This window comes from Neomonachus schauinslandi, chromosome 16 (assembly GCF_002201575.2).
Source record: "Neomonachus schauinslandi chromosome 16, ASM220157v2, whole genome shotgun sequence".
Lineage (NCBI taxonomy): Eukaryota > Metazoa > Chordata > Mammalia > Carnivora > Phocidae > Neomonachus > Neomonachus schauinslandi.
In genome coordinates, this window is record NC_058418.1 from 53,874,429 (window position 1) to 53,892,697 (window position 18,269).

Genomic DNA, 18,269 nt, shown 5'->3' on the forward strand with positions numbered 1-18,269 from the left:
GAAAAAAATGAACTCAACTACTCTGTTATGACAGCAGATCAAAATGCCCCACCACTTGAAAGGACAGTTGCTAAGACAAAAGAGAAGAAACTATGCCTGTTTGTGCTTAGGAATAGAGCACTCAGACAGCAATTTCTACATCATGACTGTCTGACAGTCTTGTCCAGGGTTCCAAAGCCATGAGCCTGTTTTCATCTTGCTTCTCTTCTTCTCTCCCTCCATTTCCCCCCACTCCTCCTTCTTCCTTCCTTCCTCTCCTCCTCCCTCCCTGTTGGTTTGCCCGGATTATATTTATGTCTTAAAAAACCAAGTAAAGGGAACCAATATTTTCTGAGGGTCTACTGTGGGGCCAACACCATGGTGAACTGTATGAGTTTCCTCCAGCTGCTGTAACAAATTACCACGTGCTTAGCATTAACTGAAATTAACTAAATTTAAAAAATTAAATTAACCAAAATGAACTAAAACAACACACATGGATTATCATATAGTTTTGAAGATCAGCAGTCCAAAATGGGCCTCACTGGGCTAAAATCAAGGTGTTAGCAGAGCTGCATTTCTTCTGGATGTTTAGGGGGAAATCTGTGTTTTTGCCTTCTCCAGCTTTTGGAGGCCTCTTGCGCTTCTTGGCTGGTGGTCCCTTCCTCCACCTCCAAAGCTGGCAATAGCAGGTCGAGGCTTTCTCACACCACATCACTACGGCCTGGCTCTCACTGTCACTTCTCTTTCTCGAGCTCTTCAGCTCTCTCTCTTCCATTTTCAAGGCTCCTTGTGATTATATCTAGATAATCCAGGATAATCATTCACTTTTAAAGTCAGTTGATTTTCAACTTTAATTCCCCATTACCATTTAATCTAACATATTCACAGGTTCTGGGGATTGGGCTGAGGACATCCTTGGGGGACCATAATTCTGTGTCTTCCCTTTTAACAATTTGAGGAGAAGATACTGAGTAGCATTCAGTTGGCAATAAGGTCTAGGATGTTGGTCCAAAACTGTGTGTGAAGGCGACAACACTCAACAACTCAAACTGTGTATGAAGAACTCACCAAACTGGAAGTATTCGCTCTCTTTTTCTTCCCAAGAATCACAAAATTATTTCTAAGTGTCAGTTACATTAATAGCCAAGAAAGTGGCAGGTGTTCCATGTTTCTGGGGCTATAAAACCCCAGGAAGATGGTCAGGAGGTCAGATTCGAGGGTAGTGTGGATGACATGAGCTGACGCTCTCATGAGGGTATCCCCATGTGTGCACGTATGTTTGTGTATGTATGTGGGTGTGCCCATGCGTTTCTTTAAAGCACCTCTTTTTTCCACGCTTTCCCTGTAGGCAGGGTGCCTTTATAAACCCTTCGAGGACTCTGGCAGGATAAAGAATCAATCAAAATTCATTGCTGTAACATTTTTATATCCTGCAAGTCAGAGCTGGTAGCCTTTCTTCCCTGCCAATCTAAGCTCCTCCCAACTGACTCCAGTAGGCCGACTTTGACAAGAGTAAACCAGAGGTGTTTTGTGGCAAGGATAAAGTAACTGTCCATCCACGCTAATAGCAAAAAGCAGTGAGTCAATGAGAGGAAAACAACGAGGGGCCAGGAGACACTAGTGAGTTCACTTGGAAAATACCATTTTGGAGCTGGCTTAAAAGAGGATGAGATCTGAGGTTGTTCACTGCCCGCTGAGATAATTATTTGTGGCAGGAAGTTTCTCTTTTTTTTAGCTACGGCTACTTCGAATACAGTTGTGTTAAGCTTTTCTTCAGTCCTGATATGTCTCTCTGACCTCTGGGACGTATTTGTGATGCCATGGTATAGAAGCCCCCCTGTGTCCTTGTCCCTTCCACATTTAGCATATAGTCAGCCAGGTGAGCTGCTGGCTCACACACACAACCCCAGATCTTAAGGGTTTGCACACTGCATGTGCAGTTTCCTTGTTGAGTAGTTCTCCTAAGTACTTGTCTTCTGAGCAGGGACTGATTTCTGGGCTCTTTCTATTGGATGGATCCGCCATCTTAGAAGTCCTTCCCTTCTGTTTTCAAAGATGGGGAAGAGATGACATTTCAGGGGCCAGGTCGAGAAGTGGTGAAAATCCTTTTACTCTCCCTCTCTTGGCCAGAGCTTAGTCACATGGCCAAAGTCGCTGCAACAGAGCCAGGACCATGCAATTATGGATACTATTATGACAAGTAATTAGAAACTCATAACAAGGAGAGTTCTTTCCTTGAAAAGCCTATTTCCAAAGTCTACAGTAGGGATTGCAAATTCAGATGCCTCGGGAGCCAGACAAGCGTGTAACTGAGTCAAGTGAACAGAAGCAAAAATACAGGGAATGGTGCAGACAAGGACAGCCAAGAGAGGTACATTCTTGATAATATGATAATTTAACTTTTATGATAGACTGCTATGGCTAAACTAACCAAATCTGCTGGCCACATCCATCCCATATGCTGCCAGTTGGCAACCTGCAGTCTGGGACAGAAAAAACATTTTTCTGGAAGCAAATTCCGAAGTTGGCTATGTTCATGAATCACTACCTGTCAGGATAAACATAAACCCTTTCTTTTTAAAAAAGAAAGCTCAGAACAGCAACAAAGAAATGGAAGCTAAAAAAAGAAGCAGGTATAAAAAGTGTGATGTAAGGCTTTGCTATTGGTGTGTACGTTTAGGGCAGTGGCTTTTACATAGAGGATGGAGCTCTGAGCTACTGTTTTTTTTTTTTTTTTATTCTTATGTTAATCCCCATACATTTCTGAGCTACTGTTTTAAAGGATGCTTGGTGTCCTGCAAAAGCAGCACAACTCAGCTCACAACAGGCACTGATGTTTTCCTTTGTGCACCTGACCCCAAGATGCAACCGCCCCCCACCCGACCTTCTACCTGACTCAGGCCCCTGCTGTTTCCCTTTGAATATTTCTGAGCACAGTCTATATACTGACCAGTTTTATAGTAACAAAAAAAGGAATATTTTGATGATATTTGTCAATGTCTACCCTGGGGAATATAATATCAGTGAATCACGTATATTGGTTTAAACATAATATATAGAAACAATGATAAGAATAATAGCAAACATTTATTGAGCAACTACTATGTGCCTGGTACGACATAAGGCTCTTTACAACAATTAACTCATTTAATCCTCATAGTAACTTTAAGATACTATTATTGTTCCAATTTCCATCTGAGGAAACTGAGACACAGAAGGTTACTTGCCCAAGGTTGCAGCTGGCAAATGGCAGCTGATAAACTGGGATTCATACAGAACCAGTGTGGCTCTGTCCTGTGCTTATAGTTTGTCTGAACATGAATCTGCTTTCCTAAGCAGGCTGACTGTAATTTTCAAATAATAGAAATCCTTCAGTGATCATAAAATTTGATCACTGCTGAGCTTTCAAAGGTGTATTGGTTGTTGCTTATGAGGTGCAAGCTAATGCATAAATGAACAAAAAAACCATATAGGAAAGCCATTATTTCTAAGGCATTAAAGATAAATTCAGAATGTTGTTCGTAGCATATATTCTGGAAATGCTAAAGAGGGTTTGGAGAAAAGTATGTCCAGGTGGCATATTTCTAAGAGTGACATCTGATGATTTTGGAGAAAGGGCTTAACCTAGTTTTGGAGCAATGTCCAAATACTCGCTTTTAAACCAATGAGGGAGGCTTCTTCATATTCTTCCACCAAACTCAGTATGATTGAAATTGGAGAGTGGGTATCCATGACAAGTTCATGCACAGATACTACTTAAATTCTGCTGAAAATTCAAGGGGCGATAGCGGTAAGTAATATATTCTACCACTACTGCCCAGTCAGACGTTCAGCTTTTGGGAAGCCTTAAATTAGTCTGGATTATTTTTTAAATGCAATTTTCTAATTTCAGAGATCTGTTACATGAAACCCAGACAGACACAAAGGAACTTACGTGAAAGCAAAAAGTGTGTTGGCAAAAAAGACAAGTCTATGTTCCTTTCCATTTATCCAGCTAATTCTGAGCCATCTTTGAGATCAAAGCAGAAATGTCCCTTCTGTGGGTTTGCTTTCCCTGATCTCCCTAGATGAAGTTAAACTCCTTGTCCCTGGCTTTTACATGCTCTCAAAGACGCAATTTCCTCTCAAGTTAAAATTCTAGTTAATTAATTGAACTATGATTTGTTAATGCCTGTCACCTTTTCTAGTCCACATTAACAGTTGACACTTGCTGACCACTTATCCTGTGCGACACTATTCTAGTTGTTGGCTTCTTTAAATTTTTAATTTTTTTTGAGAAAGAGAGAGCACTGGAGTGAGCTAGCAGGGAGGGTTAGATGCTTAACTGACTGAGCCACCCAGGCGCCCCTATTGTAGTTGTTTTAGATGCACCATCCACTGAATCCATGTATCTCCTCTCAGTGCACATCTTATTCTCCATATTTCCATTGCTATCAGTCAGTAAAGGACAGAGCCAAGATTTGAACCTCTGGAGTTTGTGCTTCTAATTACTGGCTTATTATGCTTCTATATAAGCTCCAGAACAGCACCTAGCAAAGTGCTGAATCCCAGGAGATTAGTAAGTTTGGGGGAATAAGTGAATGAATGAATGCAGGGAGGACAGACTAGTTCTTCTTTGGCTAAGTCACAAGTTGCCCAGGAGAGTGCTGCATGCTTTTTTCTTATAAGTTTGGTGGGTAGAGGGACCCAACAATTTACAAATAAAATCTGAGCCTCTGGGAGTCCTCTCATCACTCCCATCCTCCCTGATGGTCAGCTGTTGGAAAACGTTTATTTTTCCTTTATGACTCCTGAGGATTCCTGAATAGAGCCTGCCAAGAAATCAGGACAGAACAGGGGCTCCACTCAACCAACCTCTCAACCAGTTCTGGATTCTTATGCTCAGGATCGCTAGAGAAATGGCATCTCCTTAGTTCCTAGGGGCTGACTGGTTTACTGGTCTGGGGTTGAGGGCAGAATTAGCTGATTAGAAGGTTAAGGTATAATTGTAGGCTCAGGGTGCCTGGAGGCCACCTTTGACCATTTACTGTTTAACTGAATTAGCTTTGGCCAGTTACAGATTTTCTGCTTGCAAAATTGCGTGCAAATTATTCTGAGTCCTGAATCTGCATTCTGTGTGTGTGCCACTTGGGATGTCAGCATTATGATTGCCTTGGAAGCAATCTAACCAGAGCCTGCTCTGGAGGCAAGGGAAAGTTTCACAAGCAGAACTGCTCCGATAGGGAACTATAATATCCTAACCCCTTTGATTTTTGAAAGATGATGTCGGTCAGGGTGATGACTTGCCCATTTCAATTTCTCTGATATTCCTCAGTCCAGCCATACCATGAACCTCCAAAGATTAATTCTCGCTCTCATTCCTTGGGGTTCACTGCATTTCAGTGGGCTGGTATTTAGAGAGAAGCCCTGGGTCCCTGGTTTCCAACCTTTTGTGCCCTCTTGTGAATTTGCTGGTGGGGATAATAATGAGTTTTCTTCAACAGCTTGTGAACAGTGGTTAAGAGTTTGCATCCTAGTATCAAAATTTGGTTTCCCAAGAAGCAGGCACTCAGTCAAGGATTTGAGTGCAAGTAGTTTTATTTGGAGGGTGGTGTCAGAAAACACCAACAAGACATGAGAAAATGAGCCAGGGAAGGAAAGGCAGTGAATGGAGGGTGAGTTATCAAGCCAGATGCCACTGTGGGCACCTGGAGTTGAAATCCACATGGAAAAAGGGAGACAGAACCCTTGCCTGCAAGATGTCTCTCCTGAGGGGTGAGAGAGCTGGGGTATTTGTGCACCGATTCTCATCAGTTATGGTCAAGGGCTGCTGCTGAGAATATGAATTTCCAAACACTCTCTGCTGGCACCAAGCTCTGTTAAAACAGCCTTCCCCAGGTTTCAGAGAAACAACTCAGGCAAAAAAAATGTAAAATCCTGCCCCATGACATGGAAAGCCTAAGGGGTATGGGAGGAGCTCTCACAATGATCCAAATCAGAGACACTTAAGCCTGGATTCAGATCCTGGCCCCACCCATCCTAGCTGCACGATCTTGGGCAAATGTGTTAACTTCTCTAGGATGTGAGGCCCCTTGTCTGTAAAATATATCCTATAAAATATTAAATACATCATAGGTTGTGGTAGAGATTAAAGGAGATGATGCATATAACAAACTTAGCATAGTGCTCGCCATGTAGTAAAGGCTGAAAAATGTTAGCAGTTACATTTTAAGTATTATGGAGAGTCTTCTCTGTGTCCATATATGTAGTAGGTGCTTGGTACCAAAGTTGGGGAAAAAGAAGTAACTCCTATCTTTACAGGGCTTGTAGTCTTTGCCTAGTAAACCCCTGACTATTTCTTACCATACTAAATTACCCCTTGTCCAAGGGTGTGTCACATACTTTTATATTCCAAAACATATAGCCTAGATTTTTGACTCCAGGATGAAGCACTCCAAGGATTTGCAAAGACAAAGCTGAGCTTTTGGAAGCAATTGTAAAGTTTAGGTTTTTCTAGTAGCCAAACTTACAAAAGTAAAAACAAAGTGGTGAAATTGACTTTAATAACATATCTATTTAGTCCAGTCTGTAAAATATTATTGTTTCAACATGTAATCCATATACAAATTATTAAATTAGGTATTTTACATTATTTTTCTTTTTGGTACTCAGTCTTCAAAATCCAACATATATTTTATACTGACAATTTCTGCCCAGCTACATTTCACGTGCTTGGTGGCAGAGTGTGGCTCGTGGCCACCATATTGGATTGTGAAGGTCTAGTGGGCTCTGAATTCCTTTGGGAAGTAATTTCCAATGGAATATTCTGTTTTCCTCATCATTATATATGGCACTGCTCCTTTTCATCTATGACAGTGAAGTTGGTTTTAGCTCGGGCATCATATGAAATTGACTGTTTTTGTAATGTAATTTCACACATAGAAACCATGGTGAGATTCTTAGCAGGTGTAAAAATCTGACAAAGTTATTTCTTTAACAGCAACCTGATGGAAACTACAGCAGCTGTTCCCATTTGCGTGTTTTCCAAATCTCATTGCCAAAGCGAATTGTTGGCAGCCACAGGAGAAGTATCAACTTACCTCTTCATTTGGGAAATGAAATTAAAACCTCAGCTCATTTCTAAAAGTCACAGATTTGGTAGAAGTTAGTAGGGCAAACACATAAGCCGCTGTTAAAATATTGATGGCTTTGGTTTTTCTCAGGTGCTGCTGCTAACATCTGCAGAAGATTTGGACTGCGCGCCTGGATTTCAGCAGAAAGTGTTCCATATCAATCAGCCAGCTCAGTTCATCGAGGACCAGGTGATTCTAAACTGTAAGCAACATCACTTGATGATTCTTTGGGACTGTTCTCATATTTGAATTCACCAGTGTCTAAGAATATGTCTCAGGATGTGGCATTCCCTGAGCTAAGTGTTTTCTGATCATTTTTCTTATGTCACTGCTTGACCCAGGGTGGAAGCTCTTGAATTAGAGCCTTGTCGGCTGAGAGGTGAATAAAGTGGTTGTGTATCTCTTTTGAGTATTTTATCATTGGTGAGCATTTCCTCACTGGTCCCAGAAAAGGAGACCATCAGTCTCCAATGTGAGTGCTACTCTGTGCAAAGGAAATTAAATCCATTTCCCCTGGGTAGTTCTCTGAGAGCAAAACCAATGCCTTCCCAAGGATTGTTGTTTTACTGGGATTCCTTGTGCATAGTGTTAGATGAAAATAATGGTGAGAGCAGGACGTTGGCTTCTGGGAATTTTTAGTCATAGGATTTCAAAACTCCTTTTCTGAAGGCTAATAAGAGGGTCTTCAGAAAGATTCAAAACCTCTACTGGCTATTTTGTGGAGTAAACTCATATCCCCCCAAATTCCAATTAAAATATGCTCCCCTCAGATCTGTGGTTATAATCTCTTCCTATTTTTAATGTCAATATCATATTGTTTTATCTTTATGAGGGCATGGAGTGCATTGCTAAATGCATAGCAAGCATAGTTTTAGCACAGTAGAATCTAAAATTGATGGTAGACAAATAACCATTTAATTGTAAGCTCTTGAACACCTTCTTTAACATTTGGGAATGCAGAATATGAAAACAGTGGTTTAATTTGTTCAGATGCTCCCAGGTCCCTTTAGGGAAGATAACTGTGCATTTGCCCTTACGGTCTCAGGCTTGCCTTCCACGCTAACCACGTTCCTTCATTCCTCGCTCTATGGCTGGTGTGTTTAAAGAAAAGGAAAATAAGACCAAAAAACCAAAATAAAACCAGCCTGCTTGATTGGATTGTTCTTTGAGGCTAGAACACATTTGAAGAGTTGAAAGGAACACAGTAATAAAGATGCAATGCCGAGCATCAAGGGAGCTACCCAAGGTGAAGTCCATGAACATCTTGATCCAATTATACCAATGGAATCATTTTGGCAATTAGAGTCTGCAATGACAAGGTGCAGAACTGTCACAATAAGTGAATTCCAATGTGTGATTTCATGTTAATTTGATCCCTGAGTGTGACTCCTGGGTCAGGCCATCAGGAACCCTTATTTGTCTTTTGATTCTTCTATTTATCAGAATCAATATTTTCAAAGGGAACTTTAAGAGAACCATTTTTTTCTGGCTCTTCTCCCCCCTCATCTGTTTGTCTCATCTCTTCTCTTCTTCTCCTTCTCTCTCTCTGTGTCTCCCTTTTCTTTTCTTTCTTTCTTTTTTTTTGCAAGCGATTATCCCAAACAGCATCTATATTAACATGGGTAGAAATGTGAAGCCACACTGAGTATGGAAATTAATAGAGTTGGTATGCAAAGCAGGCCCATAAATGTGATTGCTTCTGTAATCTTCACGACACCAAACAGCTTTTAATTCACCGCTGAGAAGCTGGAAACAATCATACTTTGGGGGATCTTTTTAATTTAAACTAGACCATACTGTATATTCCAATATCACAGTTTTGTGTGTGTCTATGTTTTTTTTTAATCCCCTAAGTAATTAAGTGGGTTATGGTTGTTGGTTCTGTGTAAGCTAGTAAATGCTAAATGGAACTGGGTTGATTATCAATGATAGCACATTCAGAAAAAGGCAGTGATATGGGAATTGAGGATATTTAAAATTTTAGGTATGAATTTGTATGTAAATTGTTGGATCAGCAAAATCTGACTAGCCCCCTCAGTGAAACTGTAGGTTCATATGTATTACTAGGGTAAAAAATACAAAGAGTACATCTGGTCTAATGCTTTTGAGTTCATCTCAAAGCAATGAACATGGGTTGTTATGAGTTAGACCCTGCAAATAAGGTTAATTGTGCCTAAATGCAGAAGAAAATTTCCATAGCCTTGAGAATGCCTACTGAATATTGTTTGGGAAAATCTGGATTTCCAGAAGAAATAGCAATGTATTGCTCTATTCCAGAGGAAAGGAAAAGCCAGGAGTATTGAGTATTGATGAACCTACCCCCAGGCAACGAACATTCCCCCTACTCTCTCCCTCCCTCTCCTTCTTCCCCTTTCTTTCTCCATTTCTTTCATGCATTTTCCTAGGGTTCAACATAAGACCCTTCTTTTTTTTTTTCTTTTTCTTTTATTATTTTTTTCTTTTACTTTTTTTTACTAACATATAAGGTGTTATTTGTTTCAGGGGTACAGGTCTGTGATTCATCAGTCTTACACAATTCACGGCACTCACCATAGCACATACCCTTCCCAATGTCCATCACCCAGACACCCATCCCACCCACCCCTCTCCCCTCCAGCAACCCTCAGTTTGTTTCCTGAGATGAAGAGTCTCTTATGGTTTGTCTCCCTCTCTGGCTTCGTCTTGTTTCATTTTTGCCTCCCTTCCCCTATGATCCTCTGTCTTGTTTCTCAAATTCCTCATATCAGTGAGATCATATGATAATTGTCTTTCTCTGAGTGACTTATTTCATTTAGCATAATACCCTCTAGTTCCATCCACGTCATTGCAGATGGCAAGATTTTGGGGTTTTTTTGATGGCTGCATAATATTCCATTGTATATATATACCACACCTTCTTTATCCATTCATCTGTTGATGGACATCTAGGCTCTTTCCATAGTTTGGCTATTGTGGACATTGCTGCTATAAACATTGGGGTGCATGCCCCTTTGGATCACTACATTCGTATCTCTGGGGTAAATAGCCAGTAGTGCAATTGCTGGGTCATAGGGTAGCTCTAGTTTCAACTTTTTGAGGAACCTCCATACTGTTTTTCCAGAGTGGCTGCACCAGCTTGCATTCCCAGCAACAGTGTAGGAGGGTTCTCCTTTCTCCTCATCCTCACCAACAACTGTCATTTCCTGACTTGTTAATTTTAGCCATTCTGACTGGTGTGAGGTGGTATCTCATCGAGGTTTTGATTTGTATTTCCCTGATGCTGAGTGATGTTGAGCACTTTTTCATGTGTGTGTTGGCCATTTGGATGTCTTCTTTGCAGAAATGTCTGTTCATGAACATAAGACCCTTCTATCTCTGAAAATATGGTTAACCAAGAAACCACTGAGTGGTGGGTGCTCTCAGAATGAAGGCCGTATTGACACAAGACTAATGTCTGGATGAAAATGGAGAAGAGTTAAACAGAACCAGAAAGTTTGAAAATACTTAGATACTTGAGGTTGCATGCCAAGATGTGGGAAATGGTTAGAATTATTTTAGCGACATATACATACAAGCTGATGTTTTAGGTAATAAAAGACGTTAAAAGACACCAGGCTAGTAACATCTCTTGGACTCCACTTATGGCATTTGTACTTTCCAGTTTTGCTTTATCTTTGCAATATTTAAGATCTTTGGTTTCCAATCACTATAAAGTTTTGTCTTGCGGAAGGTGTAAACATAGCATAATCAATCAGTGGATGTCTACACTTTTCACGATTCTGTAAGGTTGTCTGAAAGTGTTATCTCTTTGCCTGACAGACACAGTATGTCTGCTCATACCCCAGACTTATATTCAACCAATTTTGGGTTCAGCTTTTAGCAGGCTATAGAAAATGTTTATTCTGTCCACAGCTTCCTGCTCTCTTTGTTCAGATAGTAATATTTCCTTTTATCCTTTTTCATCTTTCTCCTCAATTCTCAATGACTTATCTTTTTCTACTTTAACTGTTACTAATGGTCACCTCCACTCCTTTTCTTTCCCTAATATTTTATTCACTGTTCACTCCAATACATCTTTCCTTCAGTTGTTCTAAAGCCTTTTATTTTCTTCACATCCAAATAACTCTTTATTCTACTCTCCTTTCCACTAAGTACACTTGCTTTCGTCTTTAAAAGGCCATTTTTCAACAAGCTTCTAGGATCAAAACATGGTATTCCACTATTCTTCTAATGTAACCAGGGGAGCTCTTTCATTGTATCTTTCACAGTGTGATGCAAAGCCCCCAACTCATGATAACTTGGACAAAAGTTTCCTGCCTTCATCTTAGTCTTGAAAAATGAGCTGGGAAGATGTGCTTATTCCCATTTTTTTTTATGAGAAGTGAAAGAAGAAAGGGGAAGACAGCTTGGAAGGCAGAAACTCAGGAGACATCCGTTCAAGGCCTTTGGACTCAGGGCAGAATCTTTGAGGGGTTTGTGGTTGGGGATCCCTAGAGGCCTCCAACACCCAGAATTCTCTTAATGGATTAGTATTGTTGCTTCTTCTGTAACATGAAAATCATGTTCTGGTACCTATCATCTTGGCCCCATGAGATTTGAATAGTGATGTTGGTTACACCCTCCCAGCTGACACCTGGGCTTCAGAAGAATAAGCACCCTTGGAAAAGTGACCAGCCATCCAGCTGAGGAGGAAAAGGACCAGGTGATAAGCCACTGACTATCTTGTGTTTTGCAAAATTACAGAACAGACTATTCTGCCCTGGCCATATCAGCTCAAGCACATCTTCCTAGCCTCATGGAGAGACCTATAATCGAGTTAGCTGAGGGGATCCATACTCTTGACCCTCAGCTTATATTAATGGGAGATATCTGCAACTTCCAGAGTCCAGAAAGGACACCCCATTGGCCATATAGGCACCATTAGACCAGCACTTTTCTACCTGTTACTGTTTATCCTTCCTGGATTACTCTTCATAGATGCCACCCGCCCCCCCCCCGACACACACACAGACACAGACACACAGAGAGAAATTGCTGTGCCTGAGTTCACCTAAAATACAACCTGTATAATTACACTTTTATTTTTTAATTTAAATTCAATTAACATATAGTGTATTATTAGTTTCAGAAGTAGAATTCAGCAAATCATCAGTCTTATATAATACCCAGTGCTCATTATATCATGTGCCCTCCTTAATGTCCATCACCCAGTTACCCCATCCCACCACCCCTATCCCCTCCAGAAACCCTCAGTTTGTTTCCTAAGATTAAGAGTCTCTTATGGTTTGTCTCCCTCTCTGATTTCATCTTGTTTTATTTTTTCCTCCCTTCTCCTATGATCCTCTGTTTTGTTTCTTAAATTCCACATACGAGTGAGATCATATAATTGTCCTCTGATTGACTTATTTTGCTTAGCGTAATACCCTCTAGTTCCATCCACATTGTTGCAAATGGCAAGATTTCATTCTTTTTGATGGCTAATATTCCATTGTCTATATATACCACATCCTCTTTATCCATTCATTAGCTGATGGACATCTGGGCTCTTTCCATAGTTTGGCTATTGTGGACATTGGTGCTATAAACATTGGGGTGAAGATTCCCCTTCAGATCACTACATTTGTATTTTGGGGGGAAACCCTTAGTAGTACAGTTGCTGGGTCGTAGGGTAGTTCTGTTTTCAACTTCTTGTGGAACCTCCATACTATTTTCCAGAGTGGCTGCACCAGCTTGCATTCTCACCAACAGTGTAAGAGCGTTCCCCTTTTCCACATCCTCACCAATATCTGTCTTTTCCTGACTTGTACAACCTATATAATTACACTTCTAATAACGCACTTGCACTAGTTAGAATAGGCTTGGTATCGGGGCGCCTGGGTGGCTCAGTCGTTAAGCGTCTGCCTTTGGCTCAGGTCATGATCCCAGGGTCCTGGGATCGAGCCCCGCATCGGGCTCCCTGCTCCGCGGGAAGCCTGCTTCTCCCTCTCCCACTCCCCCTGCTTGTGCTCTCTCTCTCGCTGTGTCTCTCTCTGTCAAATAAATAAATAAAATCTTTAAAAAAAAAAAAGAATAGGCTTGGTATCAAACAACCCCAGTGACCTAACAGAATAAAAGTTTATTTCTGATTGTTACTACTGTTATCCTTGACCTTAGGTAGGTTCAGTGTCCCTACAATGGCCATCTAATCCGGGATTGATAGAAGATAAATCATGGACATTAAAAATCTGCAGAAATGAGTGATTTTAGGATTTGAACTTCATGGACCAGTAGATTTTTTTTTTTATCTTGGATTGATGAGATTGTATTTTTAAACATTTTTCTAAGCCTGGACATTAAAAAAAAAAAAAAAAAGCAAATAGATGAGATAGAGGGAGAATACTACCATTTACTTTGGCTAGAATTTTCTTTTAGAAGGTCATTTGGGGGGGCGCCTGGGTGGCTCAGTTGGTTAAGCGACTGCCTTCAGCTCAGGTCATGATCCCAGGGTCCTGGGATCGAGTCCCGCATCGGGCTCCCTGCTCTGCGGGGAGCCTGCTTCTCCCTCTCCCATTCCCCCTGCTTGTGTTCCCTCTCTCACTGTGTCTCTCTCTGTCAAATAAATAAATAAAAAATCTTTTAAAAAAAAAAAAAGAAGGTCATTTGGGAAAAATAAAAATAAAAGATCATTTGGCACTAAAAAACAAGTGAAACAGGAATAAGGACTAATTACAGCAGAGAAGGCAGTTCTTTAATTTGAGTAAATTTTCTTTTGTAAGATAATGTGCCAAACGTCCTTATTTACTTCATTTTAGTGGGAAATCGCATGTCAAATGCATTAGGCTGATATTACTTTTTCTCCTATTGACTTTTCTGATACTCTTCTCAAGTTTCAGTATGTTCGTTTTCTAGAGAGGCAGGGATAAGTCTTAAGAGATTTCCTTATGATGGTCTGTATGCCCATGCTGACAGCAAGAAGAGAGAGAGCATTTCTGGAAAATGTAAAAAGTTTGCATACCTTGGGAACAGATGTTGGGATTTGTAAAATGCACCACAAGTGTTGATCAGTGTGACATCCATGGCCTTCATAGCTGGCATTTACTGTGCACTCTCTAAGTGTGGAGGGCCCCCTTGAACCTCATAACAGGCCTTAGGGGATAAAATAATCTCATATGCCCATTTTACAGATGAGGACACTAAAGCTGGGCTAGTCAAAGCAATTTACCCAAGGTCGTATCACTCATATTTGGCAGCATCAAGATTTGAACCCAGGATTCCAGTCCCTTGGCTCTTATCCAGAGCTCTTTAGTCTAGTGGATTGTTTTTGTTGATGTCAGTGGTGACACATCAAGGAAATGTGCCACTTCATTTTCCTATCTATTTTCATCAACCTGGATGAGATAGAGAAGATAGAGAAGTTCTGCTGCATTATAGTTTTTCTGTTCACAACCAAGTTTCATTCTTCCTCTGTAATATTAAAAAAATACAGAAAAAGTACCTCTTTTTCCTTGTTTCGAATAGATCCAGTTAGTGAAAGAGTGTCCATGACCTGCACTCCTGGCTTTCCACCGTCCCCATGGGTTTCTTTCACCAGGACACTGGTTGGTCACGCCACCTTGACAATGACCTTGACTAAGTGGTCCGATCATCCATGGAGTGAATGGTGTTGCATTAATCGTATTTGTACTTAACATACATGAGCCATGGCTTTTGAGGGTGTTTTTAATTGACTATAAATCAAACAGGGAACTTGAAAAATGAAGGCAATTAATGAAAAAGCAGGGTGAGAGGTGTTTTGCATCCTAACGTAGGAAATACATCGCCAGTGAATTGAATGTCAAAACAAAGGCCCTTTTGACCCTGCTGAAAAGATTTCATTTGGATGGTAATAAATGGATGAACTTTCCAACTGGCAGGTGGAGAAATGCCTGTTTCCTGAGTTTAAGCTCACTTGGGCTTTTGTCTGTCTATATTCTCTATCCTTGAACACTTCTCAAGTTCTTTTATTTTTGTTTTTAGTTTTAGTGATTTAAAAAAAATGATAATTTTTTTTCCATTTTCTGATTGTACTTTGCACTACTAACTTGTATTTGCCCTCAAGTTGGGAGATTGATTAAATGATTAATGAAATGATTTAACATCACCTGCACTGGAGTCTGCATAGATCTGAATATGGTTAGAGTTTCAAGTGGTATATTTACTTAAGCTGTTATGATATGCCAAGGAATATTACTCTGATGTCACTTGATTCACTCCACATTATGAAGGTGATTATATTTTGGGTCAGAATGTGGACTGCTATTTACATCAATGAGGCTTTTTCCTATATTTAGAGTCCTGTAGAAATGTAATACTTTTACAGGTTTGCCCTTCCACCCCACCATCATATTTGTAACAGTCTAATAATCCAGTCAATTAATATTGTTCTAATCCTCAAAAGTGCATATTAACTACCTTATTTCATAAATGTAAGGTGATGTGGTAAATAACTACAGAATAAAAAGAACACAAACACATATTGGAGAGGGATAGGATGAAGTGCTTAGAGATCCTTCCATTGGACTTGGGTCTATGTTGTGCTTCAAAGAGTGGGAAACATATCAAGTAGTGGAGTAAGAGGGCCTGAGAAGGTGAGGAATGTAGATGGGGCCCCTGTGGCGTAAGTTTTATCAGCAGAATGGAAGAAATAAATAGACCAGAGAAATCACACTGTCAGCCTTTGGGCTAAATTTGCCCCACAGATATGTCCTGTCTGGCTGCTCAGTGTGGAAGTGTTTAATGAAAAAGGTTTAATGAAAATAATTTATTGACAACATTGAGAATTTCACTTTTAAAAATTCGTACCTTGTGGAAGATTAAACCTCCAGAATATAGACCCCAGAGGCGGGCTGCCTGGGTTCAAATCCAAGGTTTGCCCGTTATCAGCTAAGTAATTTCGGAAAGTTAGAGGAACACAAAAACTTCACTGGGCCTTAGTTCTCAGTTCCCTCATTTATAAAATGAATATGATAATGGCAGTAACCTCAATAGGTTGCTCTGAGAATTAAATGTTAATCTATGTAAAGGGTTCTGAATAGTGGCTGGTCTATAGAAAGCACTAGAATGTTAGCTGCCAGAAGTTAGTGCATCAATAATTGTAGCTGGGGCCTTCCCTGTGGCCCTCCAATCTCTACTGTCTTCCTGTCATCGGTTGGCTTCCTCATTCATTCTGCCTGCCCCTTATAGACATCTAAATTCACTCCATGATGTCACCATTGCTCCTGAGACTGGTGAGTGGATCGAATGATATGTCACAAAAGACCAACTGCAGGTGCTGTTTCTATCAAACCACTGCTGTTACTGATAGTAGTTGTTCTTGGTGGTCAAGGAAGCAGAGAACAATGAGAGATGGAAGGGTATGAGCTGGCTGCCATCAATTAAGACTTTGAAATCTATTTTCAATGTTTTGAATAGTTAATGCAGGTAATGTGTGAAAGGGGGGCCAAGTGATTAGACAGTGTGGCTAGCTTTCTAGAAGTTCAGAATAGACGAATGAGAGGGAAGAGTGGGGAGGGCTGGGGCGGGCATGGAGCCATGTGAGAAGTTCTGAGATGGGAATGGTTGGAGGTAAATCAGAGGAGAGGTGGCAGGAGAGGTGACAGCATGATTGAGGGGCACCTATATATGAAATAAGGGTAGGAGCAGAGCCCCAGAGAAATCCAAGGGTCTAGACTAGGGAAGACATCTAGAAGTTTTCTAAAAGAGATGCATAATCATTGGAGTCTCTCTCAGCTCACTGACTTGTATGACCCCTTTACTCTCTGGACCTCTGTTTCCCCATTTGTATAATAAGGGTATATTAGTCTCATTCTTACCAGAGCTGTTTGGGTTGTGATCCAAAGTAACCCAACTCCACCTGGCATTAGCAAAAACATATAAAATTATCAGCTCACATGATTGAAGTTTTTGAGGCTTGAACTGGCTTCAGGAACACCAGGGTCTAGAGGCTCTGATGATGTCATCAGGATCACCCTTCATTCCTCAGTTCTGCTTTCTGGAGTGTTGGTATCCCCCACTCTCAGAGGGCTTCCCTCCAAGAGGGTCACCAGCAGCCCCAGACTTTTATTCTTCCAAATTCACAACCCAGAGCATCTCTTTTCCAAGTGCTCCGGCAAACCTCTCATGGCTAACACTTTTGGTCAGGTTTGGCTCTTATACCTATCCCCGAACCAATCACAGTGTCCAAGAAAATGTGGTATTTCTGTTGGCCAGGCCTGGGGAAGTGGAGATGCTGTTCCTTGAAGGAAAGGAGTGATGCCGGGCCAGCAGAAATAGAAATCCACCGTACAGGTGTTCTGCCCTGCTGCTAAGGCCCCTTTCCATACCAGCATTCTCTGACTGCAGGCTGTGCTCCGTGCATACGGGTTTTTAGAACCCAGCACACACGCAAATGGAAATGTATCTTAGGTGGCGGGGGATGAGGACAGCCATCATGCCTGGGTTTCTCACTGGTTATGCTGGTGAGCAGATTGCCTAATTAAGACTGTCAAATTCAAAATGATGCCATATGGCCTCACTCTTCAACCTGTTGAGTGTATCTTCGCTCACACAGTTCTGTAACTGGTATAAATCTCTTTTATTTCTGTTTTTCTTCAAGAGAGGAAGAATACAGGAACATACGGATGTTACAGGAGCATCTCCTAATTTAAGATATTAGAACCACATGAATTGGGCTGCTTAATGAGTAAGGCATCAAAACAGAAAGTAGGAAAGATGAAGCATGGCTTTAAATAGTTTGAGAAAGCAGATCTTATTATCCTGTAACATACCAAATCTACACCCATTCTCATTATTGTGGTGCCCTCTGTCTGTCTCTTTCATCTTGATTATCATGAAATTTTTGTTGGCTTGAAAGCAAAAGGGCAAGAGGTACAAATACTTGTCAGTCAAAATATCCCCAAGCATTTTTTTTAAAGATTTATTTATTTATTTATTTGACAGAGAGAGACAGCTAGAGAGGGAACACAAGTGGGGAGAGTGGGAGAGGGAGAAGCAGGCTTCCCCTGGAGCAGGGAGCCCGATGCAGGGCTCGATCCTAGGACCCTGGGATCATGACCTGAGCCGAAGGCAGACGCTTGGGGAGGTGCCCCTCCCCAAGCATTTTTTGGTATTTGACCAAATTCGCGTTCTCCTTCTGGAGACAGAAATAGGTTATAGGAAAGGAAATGACATACGTGGATT

At 40.9% G+C, this 18,269-nt stretch overlaps 1 protein-coding gene across 1 annotated transcript in view; it reads left to right on the forward strand.

Moving 5' to 3' along the window:
* CDH13 (cadherin 13) overlaps nt 1-18,269 on the forward strand; it is a 1,026,047-nt gene that overhangs the window by 219,901 nt on the left and 787,877 nt on the right. The window contains exons 7-8 of the mRNA XM_044921967.1: nt 5,548-5,552; nt 7,185-7,296. Coding sequence (XP_044777902.1) covers nt 5,548-5,552; nt 7,185-7,296 — 117 coding nt within the window. The remainder of the gene's footprint in view (nt 1-5,547; nt 5,553-7,184; nt 7,297-18,269) is intronic.